At 43.5% G+C, this 16,942-nt stretch overlaps 1 protein-coding gene across 2 annotated transcripts in view; it reads left to right on the plus strand.

The window, feature by feature from the left end:
- The window catches only part of LOC111875567 (BTB/POZ domain-containing protein kctd15), a 299,265-nt gene extending 287,242 nt beyond the window's left edge, over positions 1–12,023 (plus strand). For both annotated transcript variants that reach the window (XM_033750191.1, XM_033750193.1), the window contains exon 6: positions 8,963–12,023. In XM_033750191.1, coding sequence (XP_033606082.1) covers positions 8,963–9,441 — 479 coding nt within the window. In that variant the 3' untranslated portion in view covers positions 9,442–12,023. The remainder of the gene's footprint in view (positions 1–8,962) is intronic.
- Positions 12,024–16,942: the final 4,919 nt, after the last annotated feature.

A 16,942-nucleotide genomic window follows, 5' to 3' on the forward strand; every position in this document is an offset into this window, starting at 1 on the left:
TACGTGGGCTGCGGTGTACCATACGAACAATGCCTCTTCATTGACGCCTTCATTAACACCACGCTCGGCTGCAATACGAACGCCAGGAAGTCTACCGGTATCTCGCACTGCCTGGTAAATTCCAGTAAACACTCTCCGGCTCGGTATTCTACGATTCGGAAACCGTTGCTGATATTCAGCTACGGCAAGAACTGAGTTACCGTCACAAAACCCGCACACATAAATCATATCTGCATACTCCTCAAATGAAAATGTAAATGGCATCGTGAACGTAACAGACGCACCGAGATGAGAACTGTTCTGAACACCAGTAGCCGCCAAACTAGCCGTGGCCGGACATACCAACCCACCACGCCTTAGGTACCTCTCAAGTGTCGAGATAACGAGAACGCTCTGTCTGTAGCTGGCTAAAAATAGCGACCCGCCAGATGATAGACGCGGTTCACACGAGGGCGCGTACGAGAATGAAAAAACGTCATAACTCCGTAATCGTCCAAAATCGGACACATGTTTATATGAACTCTTTTGATCACAAAGACCTGGGAAATCACCTCCTGCAGTTATGTCCTAAAGTCGTGAAACACCCTATATATACGATAGCTCAGCGTGGTTTTGATCAATAAATATTGTCACTTGTAGATTGGTACGCGTGACGAAAATAACGGGTTCTAGATCGGATGATTGGATTTCTTGGCACCTTCTCTACAAGTTCACTTAATCACAATTAAATACAGCGCTATTACTGATTTGCACACTTCCCAATCACCGTTGCACACGCACTAGGATTCCCAATCTTTAGTAGTCGTATTCTGGCAACGGATCTCAACACAGAAACTAGCACTTAAAATCTCTATGACGTCTTCTTGCAATTTCACCTTCAATCGCCATGGAAGCTCGGAACTAAATTTCTTCTGGACTCACTCCTCCAGCTTACGGCTGACTCGTAACTGCCCTCTGAACTAAGACTTTTCACCTCATTCATCACATTCTTATAAGCACTCTGCACGGATCCCACGGAAAAAAAATCGTCTCTATTGTTGCTGACGTCACCGCTTACGCGTTTGCCTTTACCGAGCCGTTGCTTAGAGAAACGGGTTGCATAACCCCTTTATTGTACTGTTGCTTGGCGCAGACCGCATAGGAAACAGCCTCCTCTATTGTTGCGTAACATAACAACGGACTGTTTACCAAGAATCTGTCTTCGCGGGAAATTGTTTACCAATACGTTGCCTAGCAATGAGTGTACATGGAACAGTGTGTTAACCATTTCGTGTCGGAATTAATCTCAAAGGTAACTGACTTGCAACTCCTACCAATATGAACAAACACGATTGAAATTGCCATAAGCTCCAGTAGGGCAGATTTTGTTATTCAGGATTTCTGTCAGCCAAACGTAACTATGAAGTCTGAACAGACCTGCTCCTACCGCTCCACAGTATGTTGTTTAGGAAGTCTCTTCGATATCCAGATAGAATTGAAGAGAGTGAGATAATAATATATACACGTACAATATTTATGTGAGGTTTCTTCTCTGACTGCCGCTTATGACATATCCGGGTATTGTCCTCTGCCTTTAAAATGTAAAAGGGTAAAGCTGTCTCTGCGCTTAACTAATTAAGCACCATGCCATGAAGGCGTATGGGGAAGTGAGTGTATAGATCCACGTTTTCTTAACCTCGGCATAAGTTAGAGGTGAGTGGGTCAGCTTCACGCCCCAGCGTCTTTACACTCGGGGAAGGAGCCCCCGGTACCCATTGGATAGGAGGCTGGGTGCGCCCCAGAAACGATCTGGAAATCGTGGAGAATAGAAAGTTCTTGTCTCTACCGAGACTCGAACTCTGACCGCTCGGCCGTCCAGGCCGTAGCCAGTCGCTATACCGACTGCGCTATCCCGGCTCCTCACGTCCAGCCCGTAGCCAGTCGCTATACCGACTGCGCTATCCCGGCTCCTCACGTTCACCCAGTCGCTATACTGACTGTGCTATCCCGGCTCCTCACGTCCAGCCAGTAGCCAGTCGCTATACTGAGTCTGATACCCCGGCTCCTCACGTCCAGCCCGTAGCCAGTCTGTATACCGACTGCGCTATCCCGGCTCCTCACGTTCACCCAGTCGCTATACCGACTGCGCTATCCCGGCTCCTCACGTTCACCCAGTCGCTATACCGACTGCGCTATCCCGGCTCCTCACGTCCAGCCAGTAGCTAGTCGCTATACTGACTGATACCCCGGCTCCTCACGTCCAGCCCGTAGCCAGTCTGTATACCGACTGCGCTATCCCGGCTCCTCACGTTCACCCAGTCGCTATACCGACTGCGCTATCCCGGCTCCTCACGTCCAGCCAGTAGCTAGTCGCTATACTGACTGATACCCCGGCTCCTCACGTCCAGCCCGTAGCCAGTCTGTATACCGACTGCGCTATCCCGGCTCCTCACGTTCACCCAGTCGCTATACCGACTGCGCTATCCCGGCTCCTCACGTCCAGCCAGTAGCTAGTCGCTATACTGACTGATACCCCGGCTCCTCACGTCCAGCCCGTAGCCAGTCTGTATACCGACTGCGCTATCCCGGCTCCTCACGTTCACCCAGTCGCTATACCGACTGCGCTATCCCGGCTCCTCACGTCCAGCCAGTAGCTAGTCGCTATACTGACTGATACCCCGGCTCCTCACGTCCAGCCCGTAGCCAGTCTGTATACCGACTGCGCTATCCCGGCTCCTCACGTTCACCCAGTCGCTATACCGACTGCGCTATCCCGGCTCCTCACGTCCAGCCCGTAGCCAGTCGCTATACTGACTGCGCTATCCCGGCTCCTCACGTCGAGCCAGTAGCCAGTCGCTATGCCGACTGCGCTATCCCGGATCTCATTGTCCTTTGCACGCAGCTCCTATAAGGCCACGCGGCTAGGGACCTTAAGCAATTTAACCAATGTGCACGCAGGACAATTGCTGAAACCCATCCTCCAGTTATCTTCTGCAACAGAGGACCGCCGATTGCCTCTTCAAGGTCCAAGATCCAGTCTCATCTTCTCTCGGGCTCTCTCCCATAGTTCGTTTTGTATTTTGTGCCGAAATGCAGGTATTGAGGCAATGCATTTGCGAGGGCCACACGCAAGTTACGTGGTGGCTGTGAAGGCTGTTAGCCTGGAAAGTGTGTTGGTCTGTTTTCAGGCGCGTTCGCAATCCCATGGGGCGCCTGTTAAAATTGCGCCGTTCATTTGTCCATCCGTACGCGTAGCAAAACTCGAGAACCGCTGAACGGATTTTCATGGAATTTGATATTGTGGCTGTTTTACTAAGATTTCTTAATAGGCGGCGCCATAGCTCAAGCAGTTAGTCTCTGGCTTCCCACCGCGGCGGCCCGGCTTCGATTCTGGGTCTGGTCAAGTGGGATTTGTGGTGGACGAAGTGGCCCTGGGGCGGGGTTTCTCCGAGTACTTCGATTTCCCCTGGCAATCTTCATCCTATCAAATTCTTCATCATAATCACCCGGGGCAGGTACAATAGGCCAATCAGTGGCCGCCATGCCGAGTGGACCCGGCTGGACTCCACCACCCCCAGTAAGCGAATTAAAATTAATCAGTTTAAAATTTTTATACATTTAAATATTGGTTAGGGTCGAACGAACTTAACGGGAACTTTACGTGAGGACGCCTATGCGTATCTCGAACATAACTCAGCTGGTGTTAGCGAAGAATATTTCGAACGAAACTTGTAGAAGAAAGTGAAGCAAATTTTATGTCCAATAGAGGTTTCTACCGAGTTTTACGATTTCCAAGATAATTAAACAGGAATTATTACTTATGTATTTTCTAACTTACTTATTCAGAAGTCAGTAATAGTTTTGCGAACGCGTGGAGGTTATCATGTACCCAACTGCTTCGGTTTCAGCAGGGAATCGTAATTACAATAAAACAAAAGAAAATCTTGATAATCCTGTTCTTGAGCTCTTACGCCTTGTGGTGGTGGGCAGTATTGCCGACGTTTCGGATGTACCGCTGCCTCCATCTCCACGGTCGAGGTATGCAGGTTGGTTCCGCCTTAAAGTTGGGGACATGCTATACCTCTGAAACATCGGCAGTGTTGCCTACTACCACACGGTGTAACAACCTAACGTCAATAATTAACCGCCATGAAAGTCTAAAAAGTGCAAGGAAAAATCTTGAATGTTAAGACTACACTGAAATATGATAAGTATTTATTTTTATTAACGTACGCTGTTACAACACGAATTTGAAGCACACATTCAATAATTCATACATGTGAAACACAAAGTGCTGAGTACCATTTCCACATCAAGTGACGTAGAAGCAGGAATCTGTGAGGGCTGACTATAAACACAGGCTCTTTAGGGCGGCTGTTGTACCTGCATTATTGTCTGGAAAGTGGAGGCAGTAGTTCTATAATTGTCACTTGAAGATACTACTTAGGGTGTTTTATAATGAATTGTAGTTACGACCTGTAAGTAGGGGCACGCGGTAGCGTAGTTGGTTAAGGCACTATGCTACAAGCCGGAAGGTCGCGGGTTCAAGTCCCGATGAGGTCATTGGATTTTTTCAATTGACCTAATCCTTCCAGCCGCACTATGGCCTTGGGGTAGACTCAGCCTCTAACAGAAATGAGTAAAAAATTGTAAAGTAGAGGTATCCCTGTAAGAGGCCGTGAAGGCTCATAGGGTTGTGAGACGTTGAGGGTCCCACATTATCTAGACAATCGGCTTAAAAGATGGAGGTAATGTTGTCAGCCTTACGCGCCGGCCGCGCTTTACTCCCCAGGAAAATTATTTAATTAATTCCTGGTACTCATTTCTGTTAGAGGCTGAGTCGACNAACGGGAACTTTACGTGAGGACGCCTATGCGTATCTCGAACATAACTCAGCTGGTGTTAGCGAAGAATATTTCGAACGAAACTTGTAGAAGAAAGTGAAGCAAATTTTATGTCCAATAGAGGTTTCTACCGAGTTTTACGATTTCCAAGATAATTAAACAGGAATTATTACTTATGTATTTTCTAACTTATTTATTCAGAAGTCAGTAATAGTTTTGCGAACGCGTGGAGGTTATCATGAACCCAACTGCTTCGGTTTCAGCAGGGAATCGTAATTACAATAAAACAAAAGAAAATCTTGATAATCCTGATCATCATCTCACAACCCTATGGGCCTCCACGGCCTGTTACAGGGATAGCTTTACCCATTTTATTCTTTACTTTTTACGACCTGTAAGTGGTCAATAAATGCAATTAGTCACTGACACACGTGACAATATTGTGACATGTTGCGCAATGGAGGACATCCCCTCCCTCCCCAGCAGTAACGTGGCAGCTCTGGCCACGGTGACGTGGCGGGTGAGTCAGCGCTCCTTCCTCCCCCCCCCCTCCGTTACAATATGTTAAAATCAGGACAGCTCTGATGGAGGAATCACAGAAAGCAACAACAGTAAGAAGTCAGAATTGTAGTATTTAATTGTTCGGCTCATGTAGCACGAATGGGGGAGAAGAGAAATGCATATAGGATATTGATGGGATAGCCAGAAGGAAAGAGGCCACTGGGAAGACCAAAGCGTAGGTGGGTGGACAATATTAAAATTGATCTTTTATTGTATTGTATGTATGAAGGGGTAGGCCTACTTAGGCCTTACACTTAGACCTCAGTGGTCCATTGTGCTTCCCCTTTTTAATTATTCCCTCAGCAACCCCACGCTTCGGATGAAGCGCAGGATTTTGGACGTGGGAGCGTCGAAATTGTCACTTGGTTCCATAAAATACTGACCCAAGTGACGTAGTCTTAAAGAAGCTAAAGCCTCACATTCACACAGGACGTGTGTGGCTGTTTCATTTTCTATCTGACACCTCTCACAAGTGGGACTATCACTTAGTCCCAGTTTGAACAGGTGTCCTTTGAGGTGACAGTGTCCTGTAAGTAGTCCTACCACCCATCGTAGCTGGTTCCTGTTGAGCTTCAACAGTTCCTTCGCTCTTTTATCAGAAGGTCCTCGTATGAGTCCCTTAGCTTGCCTGAGTCCAGTTAAGGATTCCCAGTATTTCTTATGTTTTATGTTAGTCCAGTCCCTGATTGCCTGTTTGGCAACTTCAAGAGAGATGCCACAGGCTGGTTCAGGTCCTATGAATGGATGTTCAGCTCCAATTTTAGCTAATTGGTCTGCTGCTTCATTTCCAGCAATACACTCATGCCCCAGCACCCATATCAGTTGTACCCTGTTATGTTTGGCCAGTTTCATGAGGGTTTGGTGGCAATCCCAGACCAATTTTGAATTGATCTGGTGTTTTTCAAGTGCTTTGAGTGCTGCTTGGCTGTCAGATAGAATGTAGATGTTCCTATTTCTATAGTTCCTATCTAAATTCTCCATAATACATGCTTTAATGGCATATACTTCTGCCTGGAATACTGTCGTGTACCACCCAAGGCTGAAACTAAGTTTCCGCCTCATACCATGGCAGTACACACCAGCTCCAGTGCCTCTATGTGTCTTGGAACCATCTGTATACCAGATCAGTCCCCCTTTTCTATCGGGCCGAAACCCGTCTTCCCATTCACTCCTGTCAGGAAATCTGACTGTGAAGGGTTTTTCATATACATGTCTCAGTATCATTTTGTCAGACTCCATTTGTAATATGTGTTCTGTTTTCATGTCCTCAGTCATGTCTGCATGGCCGAAACCATCAGATCTAGGTTTCCATTGTCCACAGCACTGGAGACGGTAAACTCCTGCCCTGGCCTCTGCATCCAACTGCATATGCAGTGGGGGGAGTCCAAGGAGTATCTCCAGTGCAGCTGTTGGAGATGTTCGAAATGCTCCTGTAATACCTAAGCAAGCCAACCTTTGCAGTTTGCCAAGTTCTGTCTTGCTTGTCTTGAATTTAACTCTGGGCCACCATACTGTGACACCATAAGTAATTATAGGTCTCACAACTGCAGTGTATATCCAGTGTACAACGTGTGGCTGCAGTCCCCAAGTTTTACCAAACATGCCCCTGCATGTCCAAAATGCCTTATAGGCTTTGTTAATGACTTTGTCCAGCTGCTTTTTCCATGTCAGTCCCTTGTCTAATATTAGACCAAGGTACTTGACATTGCTGGAGACCTGGATTGTCTTATTGAAGAGAATCGGTTCCTTAAGACCCTTTACATTTCTCTTCCTAGTAAACTGTATGATTACCGTCTTGTTGGGATTGATTGAGAGACCTGTTCTTTCACACCATCGTTGAACCATGTATAGAGCTGACTGAAGACGCTCTGATACGGTCGAAAGGAATTTTCCATTTATGAGGATTGCTATGTCATCAGCATATCCTACTGTATAATACCCATCATCAGTAAGTCCCCACAGGAGATCATCGATGACCAGGCCCCACAGCAGAGGCAAAAGTACGCCCCCCTGCAGACATCCCCTAGACGCGGACACCCCCAGGGTCTCTCCCGATAATGTAGCAGCTATGATTCTGCTTTCCAGCATAACATTGATCCATCTGCATATTGCAAGCTCTATGCCATGCCTTCCAGCAGCTTGTTTGATTACATCAAATGAGGTTCTATCAAAGGCTCCCTCTATATCAAGGAATGTTCCCAAGGCAATATCCTTGTGTTCAATTGCACTTTCTATGCATGTTACCACATTTTGTAGTGCACTTTCAGTAGATTTACCTGTTCGGTAGGCATGTTGGTTTTGGTGTAGAGGACATGTCCTCAGTACCCCATCCGTAATATGCCTATCCACTAGTTTCTCCATCGTTTTCAAAAGGAAAGATGACAGGCTGATAGGACGATAAGCCTTAGCCTCGGTATAATCAAGTTTCCCGGGCTTTGGAATGAACGTCACCTTAACCTGCCTCCGGGCTGTGGGGATAAAACCATATGACAAGCAGGCTCTATATATGCTACATTGGTGTGGAACTAGAAGTTCTGCCCCATGTTGCAAAAGTGCCAGTACAATTCCATCCGTTCCCGCTGATTTAAATGGTCTGAAAGTGTTCAGTGCCCATCATATTTTTGATTGATTAATTATGACTTTGGCCAGGTCCCAGTCTACCCTGTCCATCTTGCTTTGGCAAGTGTCCAGGTTCTGCTGACTCTGTCCGTTGTCCAATTTGTCAGTCAATTTTGAATCAGGAAAGTGAACTCTGAATAATTAATTCAGCGTCTCCCTTCCTGTTTGAGTATACTATCCATTAGGCAGCTTAATTGTGCTGACCTTATTGGTCGCCTGTTTTGCCATGATTCTCATGAGTCTGGCACTGCCTGGTACATCATTGATCTCCTGGCAGTACCTCCTCCATGAGGATTGCTTGACTTTCCTTATTTCTTTCTTGTAACAGGTCAGGGCTTCCTTATAGGTGTCCCACTGCCCTGTTCTTTTAGCTGTAAAATTGATCTTAGAAAGATAGGATGGGATGGTATGGATGGGATTGATCTGGCTCAGGATAGGGACCAGTGGAGGGCTCTTGTGAGCACGGTAATGAACCCTTGGGTTCCATAAAATACTGGGAAAATTGTTCGGCATAAATTTTATACATATTTGCTTAAGGCAAACAGCTCAACACTCAGCAATATGTATATGAATACTAATAGAATCAGTGTATTTTGGCCTTACTTTAGCGACAAAGGTAGCAGAAATAACTAAGTGTATTTGATATATTCTCTCTTTAGCTGACCGCTCACCGTGGTGTATATCCCATTCTACGGACACGGTTGCTTGCACAAATATACGAAGTGTCATGTAATAACAGTGAGAGTTAAAGCTGTATCGTGTTTTAAAATAAAGCTCAGGGCCTCTTTAGCCTTAGGGAAATAGCCCCAGGCATCCACTGGACAGCAGAATCATTCTGAATGCATGGTGAAGAGAACATGTTTTCAAACACTTGTTATAGAAACAATTGTGTGAGCAGAGAAAACTGTGCAGTGCAGTGGCCAGTTTCCTTGAAAGTTTTCCCACATTGCCTGTTGCAGCCATGTGTCGGCAGCTAGAACAAATGAAGAAGGAACGCCTTAAGAACTCCGGGTCGTCAGCCAATATGAAGAGCGTGGGGGTAGGACGTGGCACCGGGGACTTTGAGAACCACCAACAGCAGCATCAGCAGCCATCGCACCACCAGCAGCAGCATGAGAGTTATGAGTGTGTAGCACTGCATATCAGTCCTGACCTGGGGGAGCGCATCATGCTGTCCGGGGAGCGAGCCCTGCTCGACGAAGTGTTCCCAGAGACGAACCAGGCACTTCTGGATGCCCGATCCAGTGTTGCCTGGAACCAGCATGATGCCAGACATGTGATTAGGTTCCCTCTGAATGGCTACTGTAAACTGAACAGCGTACAGGCCATCACAAGGTTGCTGAACGCTGGGTTCCGGGTGGCTGCCAGTAATGGGGGAGGCGTTGAAGGCCAACAATTCTCGGAGTACCTGTTTGTCCGCAAAGTGTTCCCGGTGTGACCACTATGCTTACTTCTTATCGTGAGCGGCAGTCCTAATGGATGGAACATCCTATCTTCCAGTTTGTGCCATATGATCATTATTGAATGTTTCGATTATACGGACTTGGCAATCACATGCTATACTGGCTCCTTAACAAGCCTGTCAAACTCTTCTGGACCAATTTTATAAATTGACCTTGTGATCCTGACCCATCCTCAGAGGAAGGTTTGCTAGAGTATATATAATGACATAATTACTTGTAGCGCTTAACTGTTAATAATTTATGTTGAATTAATTATGCATATAATTTAGCGTTTAAAATAAATTAATTAATTATTCCCAATAATAAATGTGGGCGAGAGCTCTGCAGCCCACAAATAATATTTTGATTTTTTGTACTGAAATTATATTTAAAAAAATGATGGCGAGAAATATCGTAAATTTCCATGGCTTTTTTAAAAAGGTTAGGTTTTGCTGCTGTAGGTTTGACAAGCCTGTGTTGAAAGAGTGACCGAAGTTACAGCTTTAATGGTCATATTTTCTCTAGCAGTGAATTTAAACCACAAGGCTAGTTCACAATGCATCTTAATCAGCGTCTCTGCCATCCTGTATTTAGGTCACATGATGTTTGGTTTCGGTGTTTCAAGGGGGTGTAGCGGGGTGTCTTAAAGCACATGATTAAGAGAAGAACTTCCGTTTCATTCCATTGTGTCGTAATGGGGAAGGTCACGATAGCAAGTACATTCAATTGGGTCTCATTCTAAGATATCTATTATTTCCCTCATTCACAGGAAATCTGTTAAGGGACTACAGGCCTATGACCTACAGTTTTCTTTATTTCTGTGTTCAAGTTTCACTTTTCAGTTGTACCTCACTTTCAATGATGGAATCATTATACAGAAACTCTTGAGTTTGGCGATTCTGTTTGACTGGTTTGCTAACATATATGCTTTTGTGCAGACGAACTGCTGTTCCTTCCCGTATTCACAGGATCCCTCCACTGTTCCCTATCATGAGCCAGATCAATCCAGTCCATACCACCCCATCCTATTTCTCTAAGACCCATTTTAATACTATCCTCTGACCTACATTAGGTCTTCTTTGTGGTCTCTTTCCTTCTGGCTTTCCAACCAAAACCCTATATGCATTCCTCCTTATGTACAGATCCACCCTTAATATATTAGCATATCATGCATTCAGTTCTGAGCATTTATTGCAGCGCCAGTTCTACAGGCCTTGATTTTCTGCACTTGAAATTTGTATGTATATTTATGATCCATCTCCATATAAAATTTCACATGTCTAGTTTAAGTGGTTTGTTAGTTGCCAAAGCTAAATATATTACAGATTTTATGCAGTGAAAGTGAGTTTTAAAAGAATTGCTAATTTTACACAACATATATGGAATTAGATGGTTTATTGCTGCACTATTTCCAGTAACCATCAGCCACTGCCTGAAGTGCATTGTAAACCAGCCAGAATTGAAATTCAGGCAATACTATTTATTAGTCTTTAGGATCTAAAGAAAGTTATATTTCACATTAGCAACTTTCATTAGGACTGGGGCTGTAAAGAATGATGCAGAAGTGTTTGCTTGTCTGTCTTTGGAATATTTATTTTTCAAATGACAGATACAAGTTCATCCCCTTACATCGAAGTATAGAAGAGTTTTTGAGTCTGAATGTGTATGAGGAAATTTCTGTTTGTAACTTAAGTGGATGCAAAAGTAGGTCTTGTGAGTAACATATAATTGTACTTGTGTAAGTGGACTACACTTATCTTTCGTTATAACCACAGGTTTCTTCTTAGGTTCTTAGTTGAGTATGTCTTCCCTTCAGAGGTAAATTTCTTTTTTCCATCCTCCTGCATTTCAAAGTGCCATGATGCAGTTGTTATCACAGCATCAGTATAGGTAGTCTGGTCAGTTATAGATACAGACAATGTCTGCACCTCTCAGAAATCATACAGACACAATATGTGATGTATATATTGTTGCACTGAAATTTATTGAGCATTTATAATGACACAGTGGACACAAATAGAAGAAACAACACTGCAGTGACCCTTAAAAGTTTTTGCCCAAATTTGAAGGGTACTCAGTCCATAGAAATATCTATGTAAATCATCATGCGGATAATTTTACAAAATTTTGATCTCATAAGCAGGGTTTACCCAAAATGGGCTGTGAACTCTTAAGTTTACGGACTGAGATAATACGTGTGCTGGGAATACGAACTCATTTGTCTGAATGTGCAAGTATGGAGTTTGTTGAATCGGTGGAATGTGTGAATTGGACAAACTTTGAGAATATATTTCCAACAAAGAAATAAATAATAAATAAACTGTTCTAAATGGAATTGGACATCCTTATCTTTTCAACTTTTAAATATCATCTTTGTGTAAAATTTTCAGAATTATTAGATGATTTGTTTTCATTAAATACTATATATAAAAAAAGAGTTCCAATATGTACTGGACTTACACTATTAAACCTTTGAAAGAATTAACCAATTTTTATGTTTATATCTTGTTTTACAGAAATTATGCTCACAGTTCCATGTACTCCTGGTTTATTCAAATCTGAGCATACAGTTCTGATAGATAATAAAGCAGAGTTAAATTTGGAACATAAGGACTGTATTATTATATCTAATGGCCCCAGAGTGTTAGGTCTTTTTTAATAATTTCCATAAATGCATCGAGAAAGAAAATGTTCTCTTCTGTATCTCAGGAGAGTGTGGAGTCCAGATTCATCAAACAATAGAGAATGGCCTTATATTCAGGGGAACCTATTTGAATTTTGCCATTCGGTAGTGTTTGCGTGTGTTATTGTTAGTGTTAATGTTATTCTCTTCCCATTACCCGCAGAAGATTCTTGAGATAGTGCTTACTGTAGCTTCATGCTTTGAATGCCTCCAGTGTAAAAAGAAGCAACCCCAGGGAACCCAGAAATACCTTTTGGTGGTAAGAATCCTTGTCTGGTTCATATTTTAATTTTTTATGCTTCTTGAATCTCTGGATAGATAAATTCACATTTTAGAATGGTGTTCAACACAGGGTAAGTAGTTTCATATTCTAGCCTCTGGCCTTCACTAACCGTGTACTAACTTAACTACCACGCCTATAATTATAGTATAATGACTGACAGACTGTTCCTTCAGCAGTTGACAATTGCTGTGCTATGCATAAAATTCTCAGCTTTTAGTGAACCTAAAGATTCCTTGCCTGGTCCTTGTACTGGGTCAGTTCATTTGAATTTACATCTTCACACTCCGTTTCTTTAAGATTCATTTTAGTATTATCCTCCCAAACACTTGTTTGTTGAGATTTCCACACCTACGTAGGTCATACCGAAATTCATGAGCAACTTCTTTTTGCATGTAACCTGGGAACAGCAGATGAAAGAGAGTATGGTGGTAGGTGGAAGCAGCTGTTGTGTTATCCTTAAGTGTCTTGTGACGTCAATAACTTGCATCACATGACCAGTATCACTCCTAGCAGAATGGCCGACGATATGTCGTTTCGCCAGCGTGCTGTCATCGAATTTCTTGTGAAAGAGGAAATCCCTGCTGCAGAAATTCACCAGAGACTTCAGCGTGCTTATGGAAGTGTGTGCATGGGTGCGAGCAGTGTTCGAAGGTGGGTGAAACATTTTAAAGATGTGAACACCAGCATCGAAGATGAGCCTCGGAATGTTTGTCCTTGAACAGCCTCAACTGCATGCAACAACGAAAGAGTCGATGAGATCATTCAAGACTGTGACTGTGGACACAATAGCCCGAAAACTTGGAATAGGGCACAGTGCAGTACAGGAGATGATTGAAAGCTTGGGCTATAGGAAAGCTTATGCTCGTTGGGTCTCGCGGTTATTGACCGGAGACCACAAAGGTCAGCGAAAAGCCATCACCTCAGAACTGCCGCAGAGATATCGACACGAAGGCGATGATTTTTTGCTCTGACGAAAGCTGGTCTCGCCATTTCGAGTCTGAAACAAACGGCAAAGTATGGAATGGCACCATTTGCATTCTCCATCAAAAAAGAAGGCAAAGACAGTGCCATCAGCTGCGAAGGTGATGGGCACAGTCTTCTGGGATGCAGAGGGGTTTATTCTGGCCGAATTCCTGGAACCTGGGCAAACCGTCGATGCTGCTCGTTATGTCCAGACGCTGCACAAGCTCCATCGTGCATTGCGCGATAAACGTCCGGGACGAAACATCGTCATCCTGCATGACAACGCTCGCCCCCACGCAGCTCGCCTTACATTGGAAGCAATTGCAAAGATGGGGTGGGAAGTTCTTCCACACCCCTCCCATAGCCCCGATCTGTCACCCTCGGACTACCATCTTCTCGGATTTGTGAAGGATCAGCTGTGTGGACAACGTTTTGAGACAAGGGAGGCAATTCAGAAAGCAGTGCGTCAGTGTCTTCAGATGGCTGGAACGGAATTTTACAGAAGGGGAATTTTCAAACTCCCAGAACGCTGGGAGAAATGTGTACAAAGAAGTGGCGATTATGTGGAAAAATAAAGAAGGGTCTGTAGATTGAGTTGGTGTATTTGATTTGTCAATAATAAAGCATGTTACTTTACAAAAAAATGTTGCTCATGACTTTCAGCACGACCGTCGTATTTTGTGCCGTTTATTGCTTGATTTTGAATTACATAATGTTTGCTGAAATTCACAATGAGTGAAATGGGGAGTTGATGATGAAAAGTGAGAAGATAAGAATTAAGAAGGGCCCTTTCGTGGTCTGTTATAAGGTGGCATATGGGAATCACGGGATAGGAAGAGAAGACCACGAAAGCTTGAAGTTTGGCTTTGATATGTACTAACATGGTAGCTGCCTAATATAAGTCTAGCCAGTTGCTATTAAATCATCCTTCTGTGCAACTTCTGCATATAATTGTAATTTTCTTCGTGTGCTACATGGTCTACCCATCTCACCCATCATTCCAGTAATTTAACAGTATTACACAAGCAATACAAACAAAGCTACTCAACTGTAATTTTCTTCAGTCTTTGCTGTATCTCTCATCTATATAAGCAGTTTCTTCAGCACATTCCATTTTGTGACGCTATTTTCTGTTCCTTCCTCGAGCAGAAATGGTAGGAGAGGAAAGCCTAAAGCCCTGAGCCATTCTGAAAACTGTGTGAAGAACCTTCATCTGATGGCACCCACTTCATACCCTAGCTGCTGTCATGTATTCCAGGGAGAGAATTGAAATACCACATATTCTTCTTGACATGTCGTAATTTTAACACTTTATTCCAGTTCCTACTTTAAGTGATTTTTGTAAATTCATTGTTATCTTTTCGATTCATTACAGCGCCTGCTGCAAACAGTTTTACCTGCTAGTTATACAGGTGTAAAACTGGGTGCCCCACATTGAGGAAAGTACAGAAGTTGAGGACAAGTGAAAACGTGGGGCTGAGGAAGTAACAAAACGGGAAGCTTCATAATTGCTGCCAATTCCAGATTCTGTTAAGATGATTAACTCAAGACAAGATGGAGAGGACATGTATCACGTGTGCAGACAAATGAGAAATTTAGAAAATTTAGTCATACTTCACTATTTATGCTCCTGATATTATTATTATTATACTTTATTAGTAATAAACGTTTTAATAAATGATAAACAGTTGATTGTAAGTTAATAAAAAGGTCTGTAGATGTAATGTGGGTAAGTAATCATCTTATAAGGTTTCAGGTTTTCACGGCGGTGACTATGAAGAATGTCGTCTTCTGGGATGTGACGCCGTGTAGATATTGTGAACCGACGTTCTTCCGAAACGTCGGTGCACACAAGATCTACACGGCGCCACATCCAAGAAGATGACATGATTCAAGTAATCATGTAATTTGTTATCTTAATTTAAATATTTCCAGTGAAAGATTTTATATTAACTTAGTCGCTTTTAGTCCACAAGCGAACTATACTGACCGAGCGGCCGCCTATTGTTAGCAAAGTTAGTACCAACTTTTGCGGATAGAGGGTGTCGCGTGGTCAGCGCATTATTAAATGTTATGAATTTGTGACTTACAGTATTTTATATTAGGTTATACAGAATATGTAAATAGATGGGTTCCTTAAATTGTTCAGACGACAAGGGCATATGCACCCAGAATTTCAGTGGGAAGCCCCTTTGAGCGCAGGTGCTTGGGACCCTGGGGCGGGGAATAACGTGAAGATAGATTTTAGGTTAATGGGTTGTGAGTATGAGAGGTGAATGGAACTGGTCCAGGATCTTGCCCAGTGACAGGCTTTTGTATTAGTAGTGCCGAGCCCTCAGTTCTGCTATGAAAGAATTACACATCCACAAGAAATAGAAGCGGCAAACATTCTGACAGGCAGACGTATTCATGGAATTAAGGAGATTCTTCTGCATACACAATTTCTCATTGTTGGTATTGAATCGTTGACATGTTTACTCTTCTTCCAACCTACCGGTATTTGTGAAGCCTTGGAGGGGGTGTGTGATCGATACCTAAAGGTAAGGTAAAGTTGTCCCTGCGCTTAACTAATTAAGCACTACGCCATGATGGCGTATGGGGGAGTGGATGTATAGATCCACATTATCTTGATTTCGGCACTAGTTGGAGGTGAGTGGTCAGTTTCACGCCCCGGCCTCTTTACGTACTTGAAAGACCCCCCGATACCCATTGGATAGGAGGTTGGGTGAACACCGGAGCCGGTCTGGACGACATGGAGAAGTGATAATTCTTGACCCTACCGGGATTCGAACTCGACCTCTCGATCGTCCAGCCCGAGGTCATCGCTATACCGACTGCGCTATCCCGCCCCTGTGTTACCCATACATATATATTTAAAATGTCTGTTCGCCTTTCTTTTCAGAACGCACTTCTTTACTTAAGTAGGATGTGAAACTGACACAAACTAGAAAATATAAATTTGGATACCTAGAGAAATTGGTAATGCCAGGGATAACAGACATTTTCCATGTTGCGTACCAAAATGTATGAAAAGGGGAAGTCATATGCTCGCTTCTCGCCATCAGTCCACAAACTTGCCACTTTCCAGAGTGTTTTCCCAAGAAAAGTATGTGCGATTTTCTTATGGCATAATTCATACTTCATATCCAACCCATCATCTTAACTGAGCTAGCCTTGTACTCTCGTAATTCTACGTAACTTTTTTTTTTAATTATTTCATTTTTGGTCCGTTACACTATCAATCACAAAGTCAATGAAAAATCCGTCGAGTGTAACAATGTTTTTAGGTCACTTCTTTATCTCACTTGCCTTACATGTTTCGGTTTAAGAAAACCATCATCAGAGGCACATACTACAAACACATGAAAACACTGGCGTTGTTTAATGTACACAGTATATATGCTGCGTGGACGCTGCTACAAATGTCGAAGTGTAAAAGCACAACACTTTCTAGGAATATTGAATGCACGTTCAACTCCTGCATTCCATCTGAAAATTGCCCTCAAATTAAACCGTCAATGTTAAAATATTCAAAAGTTTAAAACATTTGAAGTAAAATGTTAGGCTC

This window comes from Cryptotermes secundus, unplaced genomic scaffold (genome assembly GCF_002891405.2).
Source record: "Cryptotermes secundus unplaced genomic scaffold, Csec_1.0 scaffold1078, whole genome shotgun sequence".
Lineage (NCBI taxonomy): Eukaryota > Metazoa > Arthropoda > Insecta > Blattodea > Kalotermitidae > Cryptotermes > Cryptotermes secundus.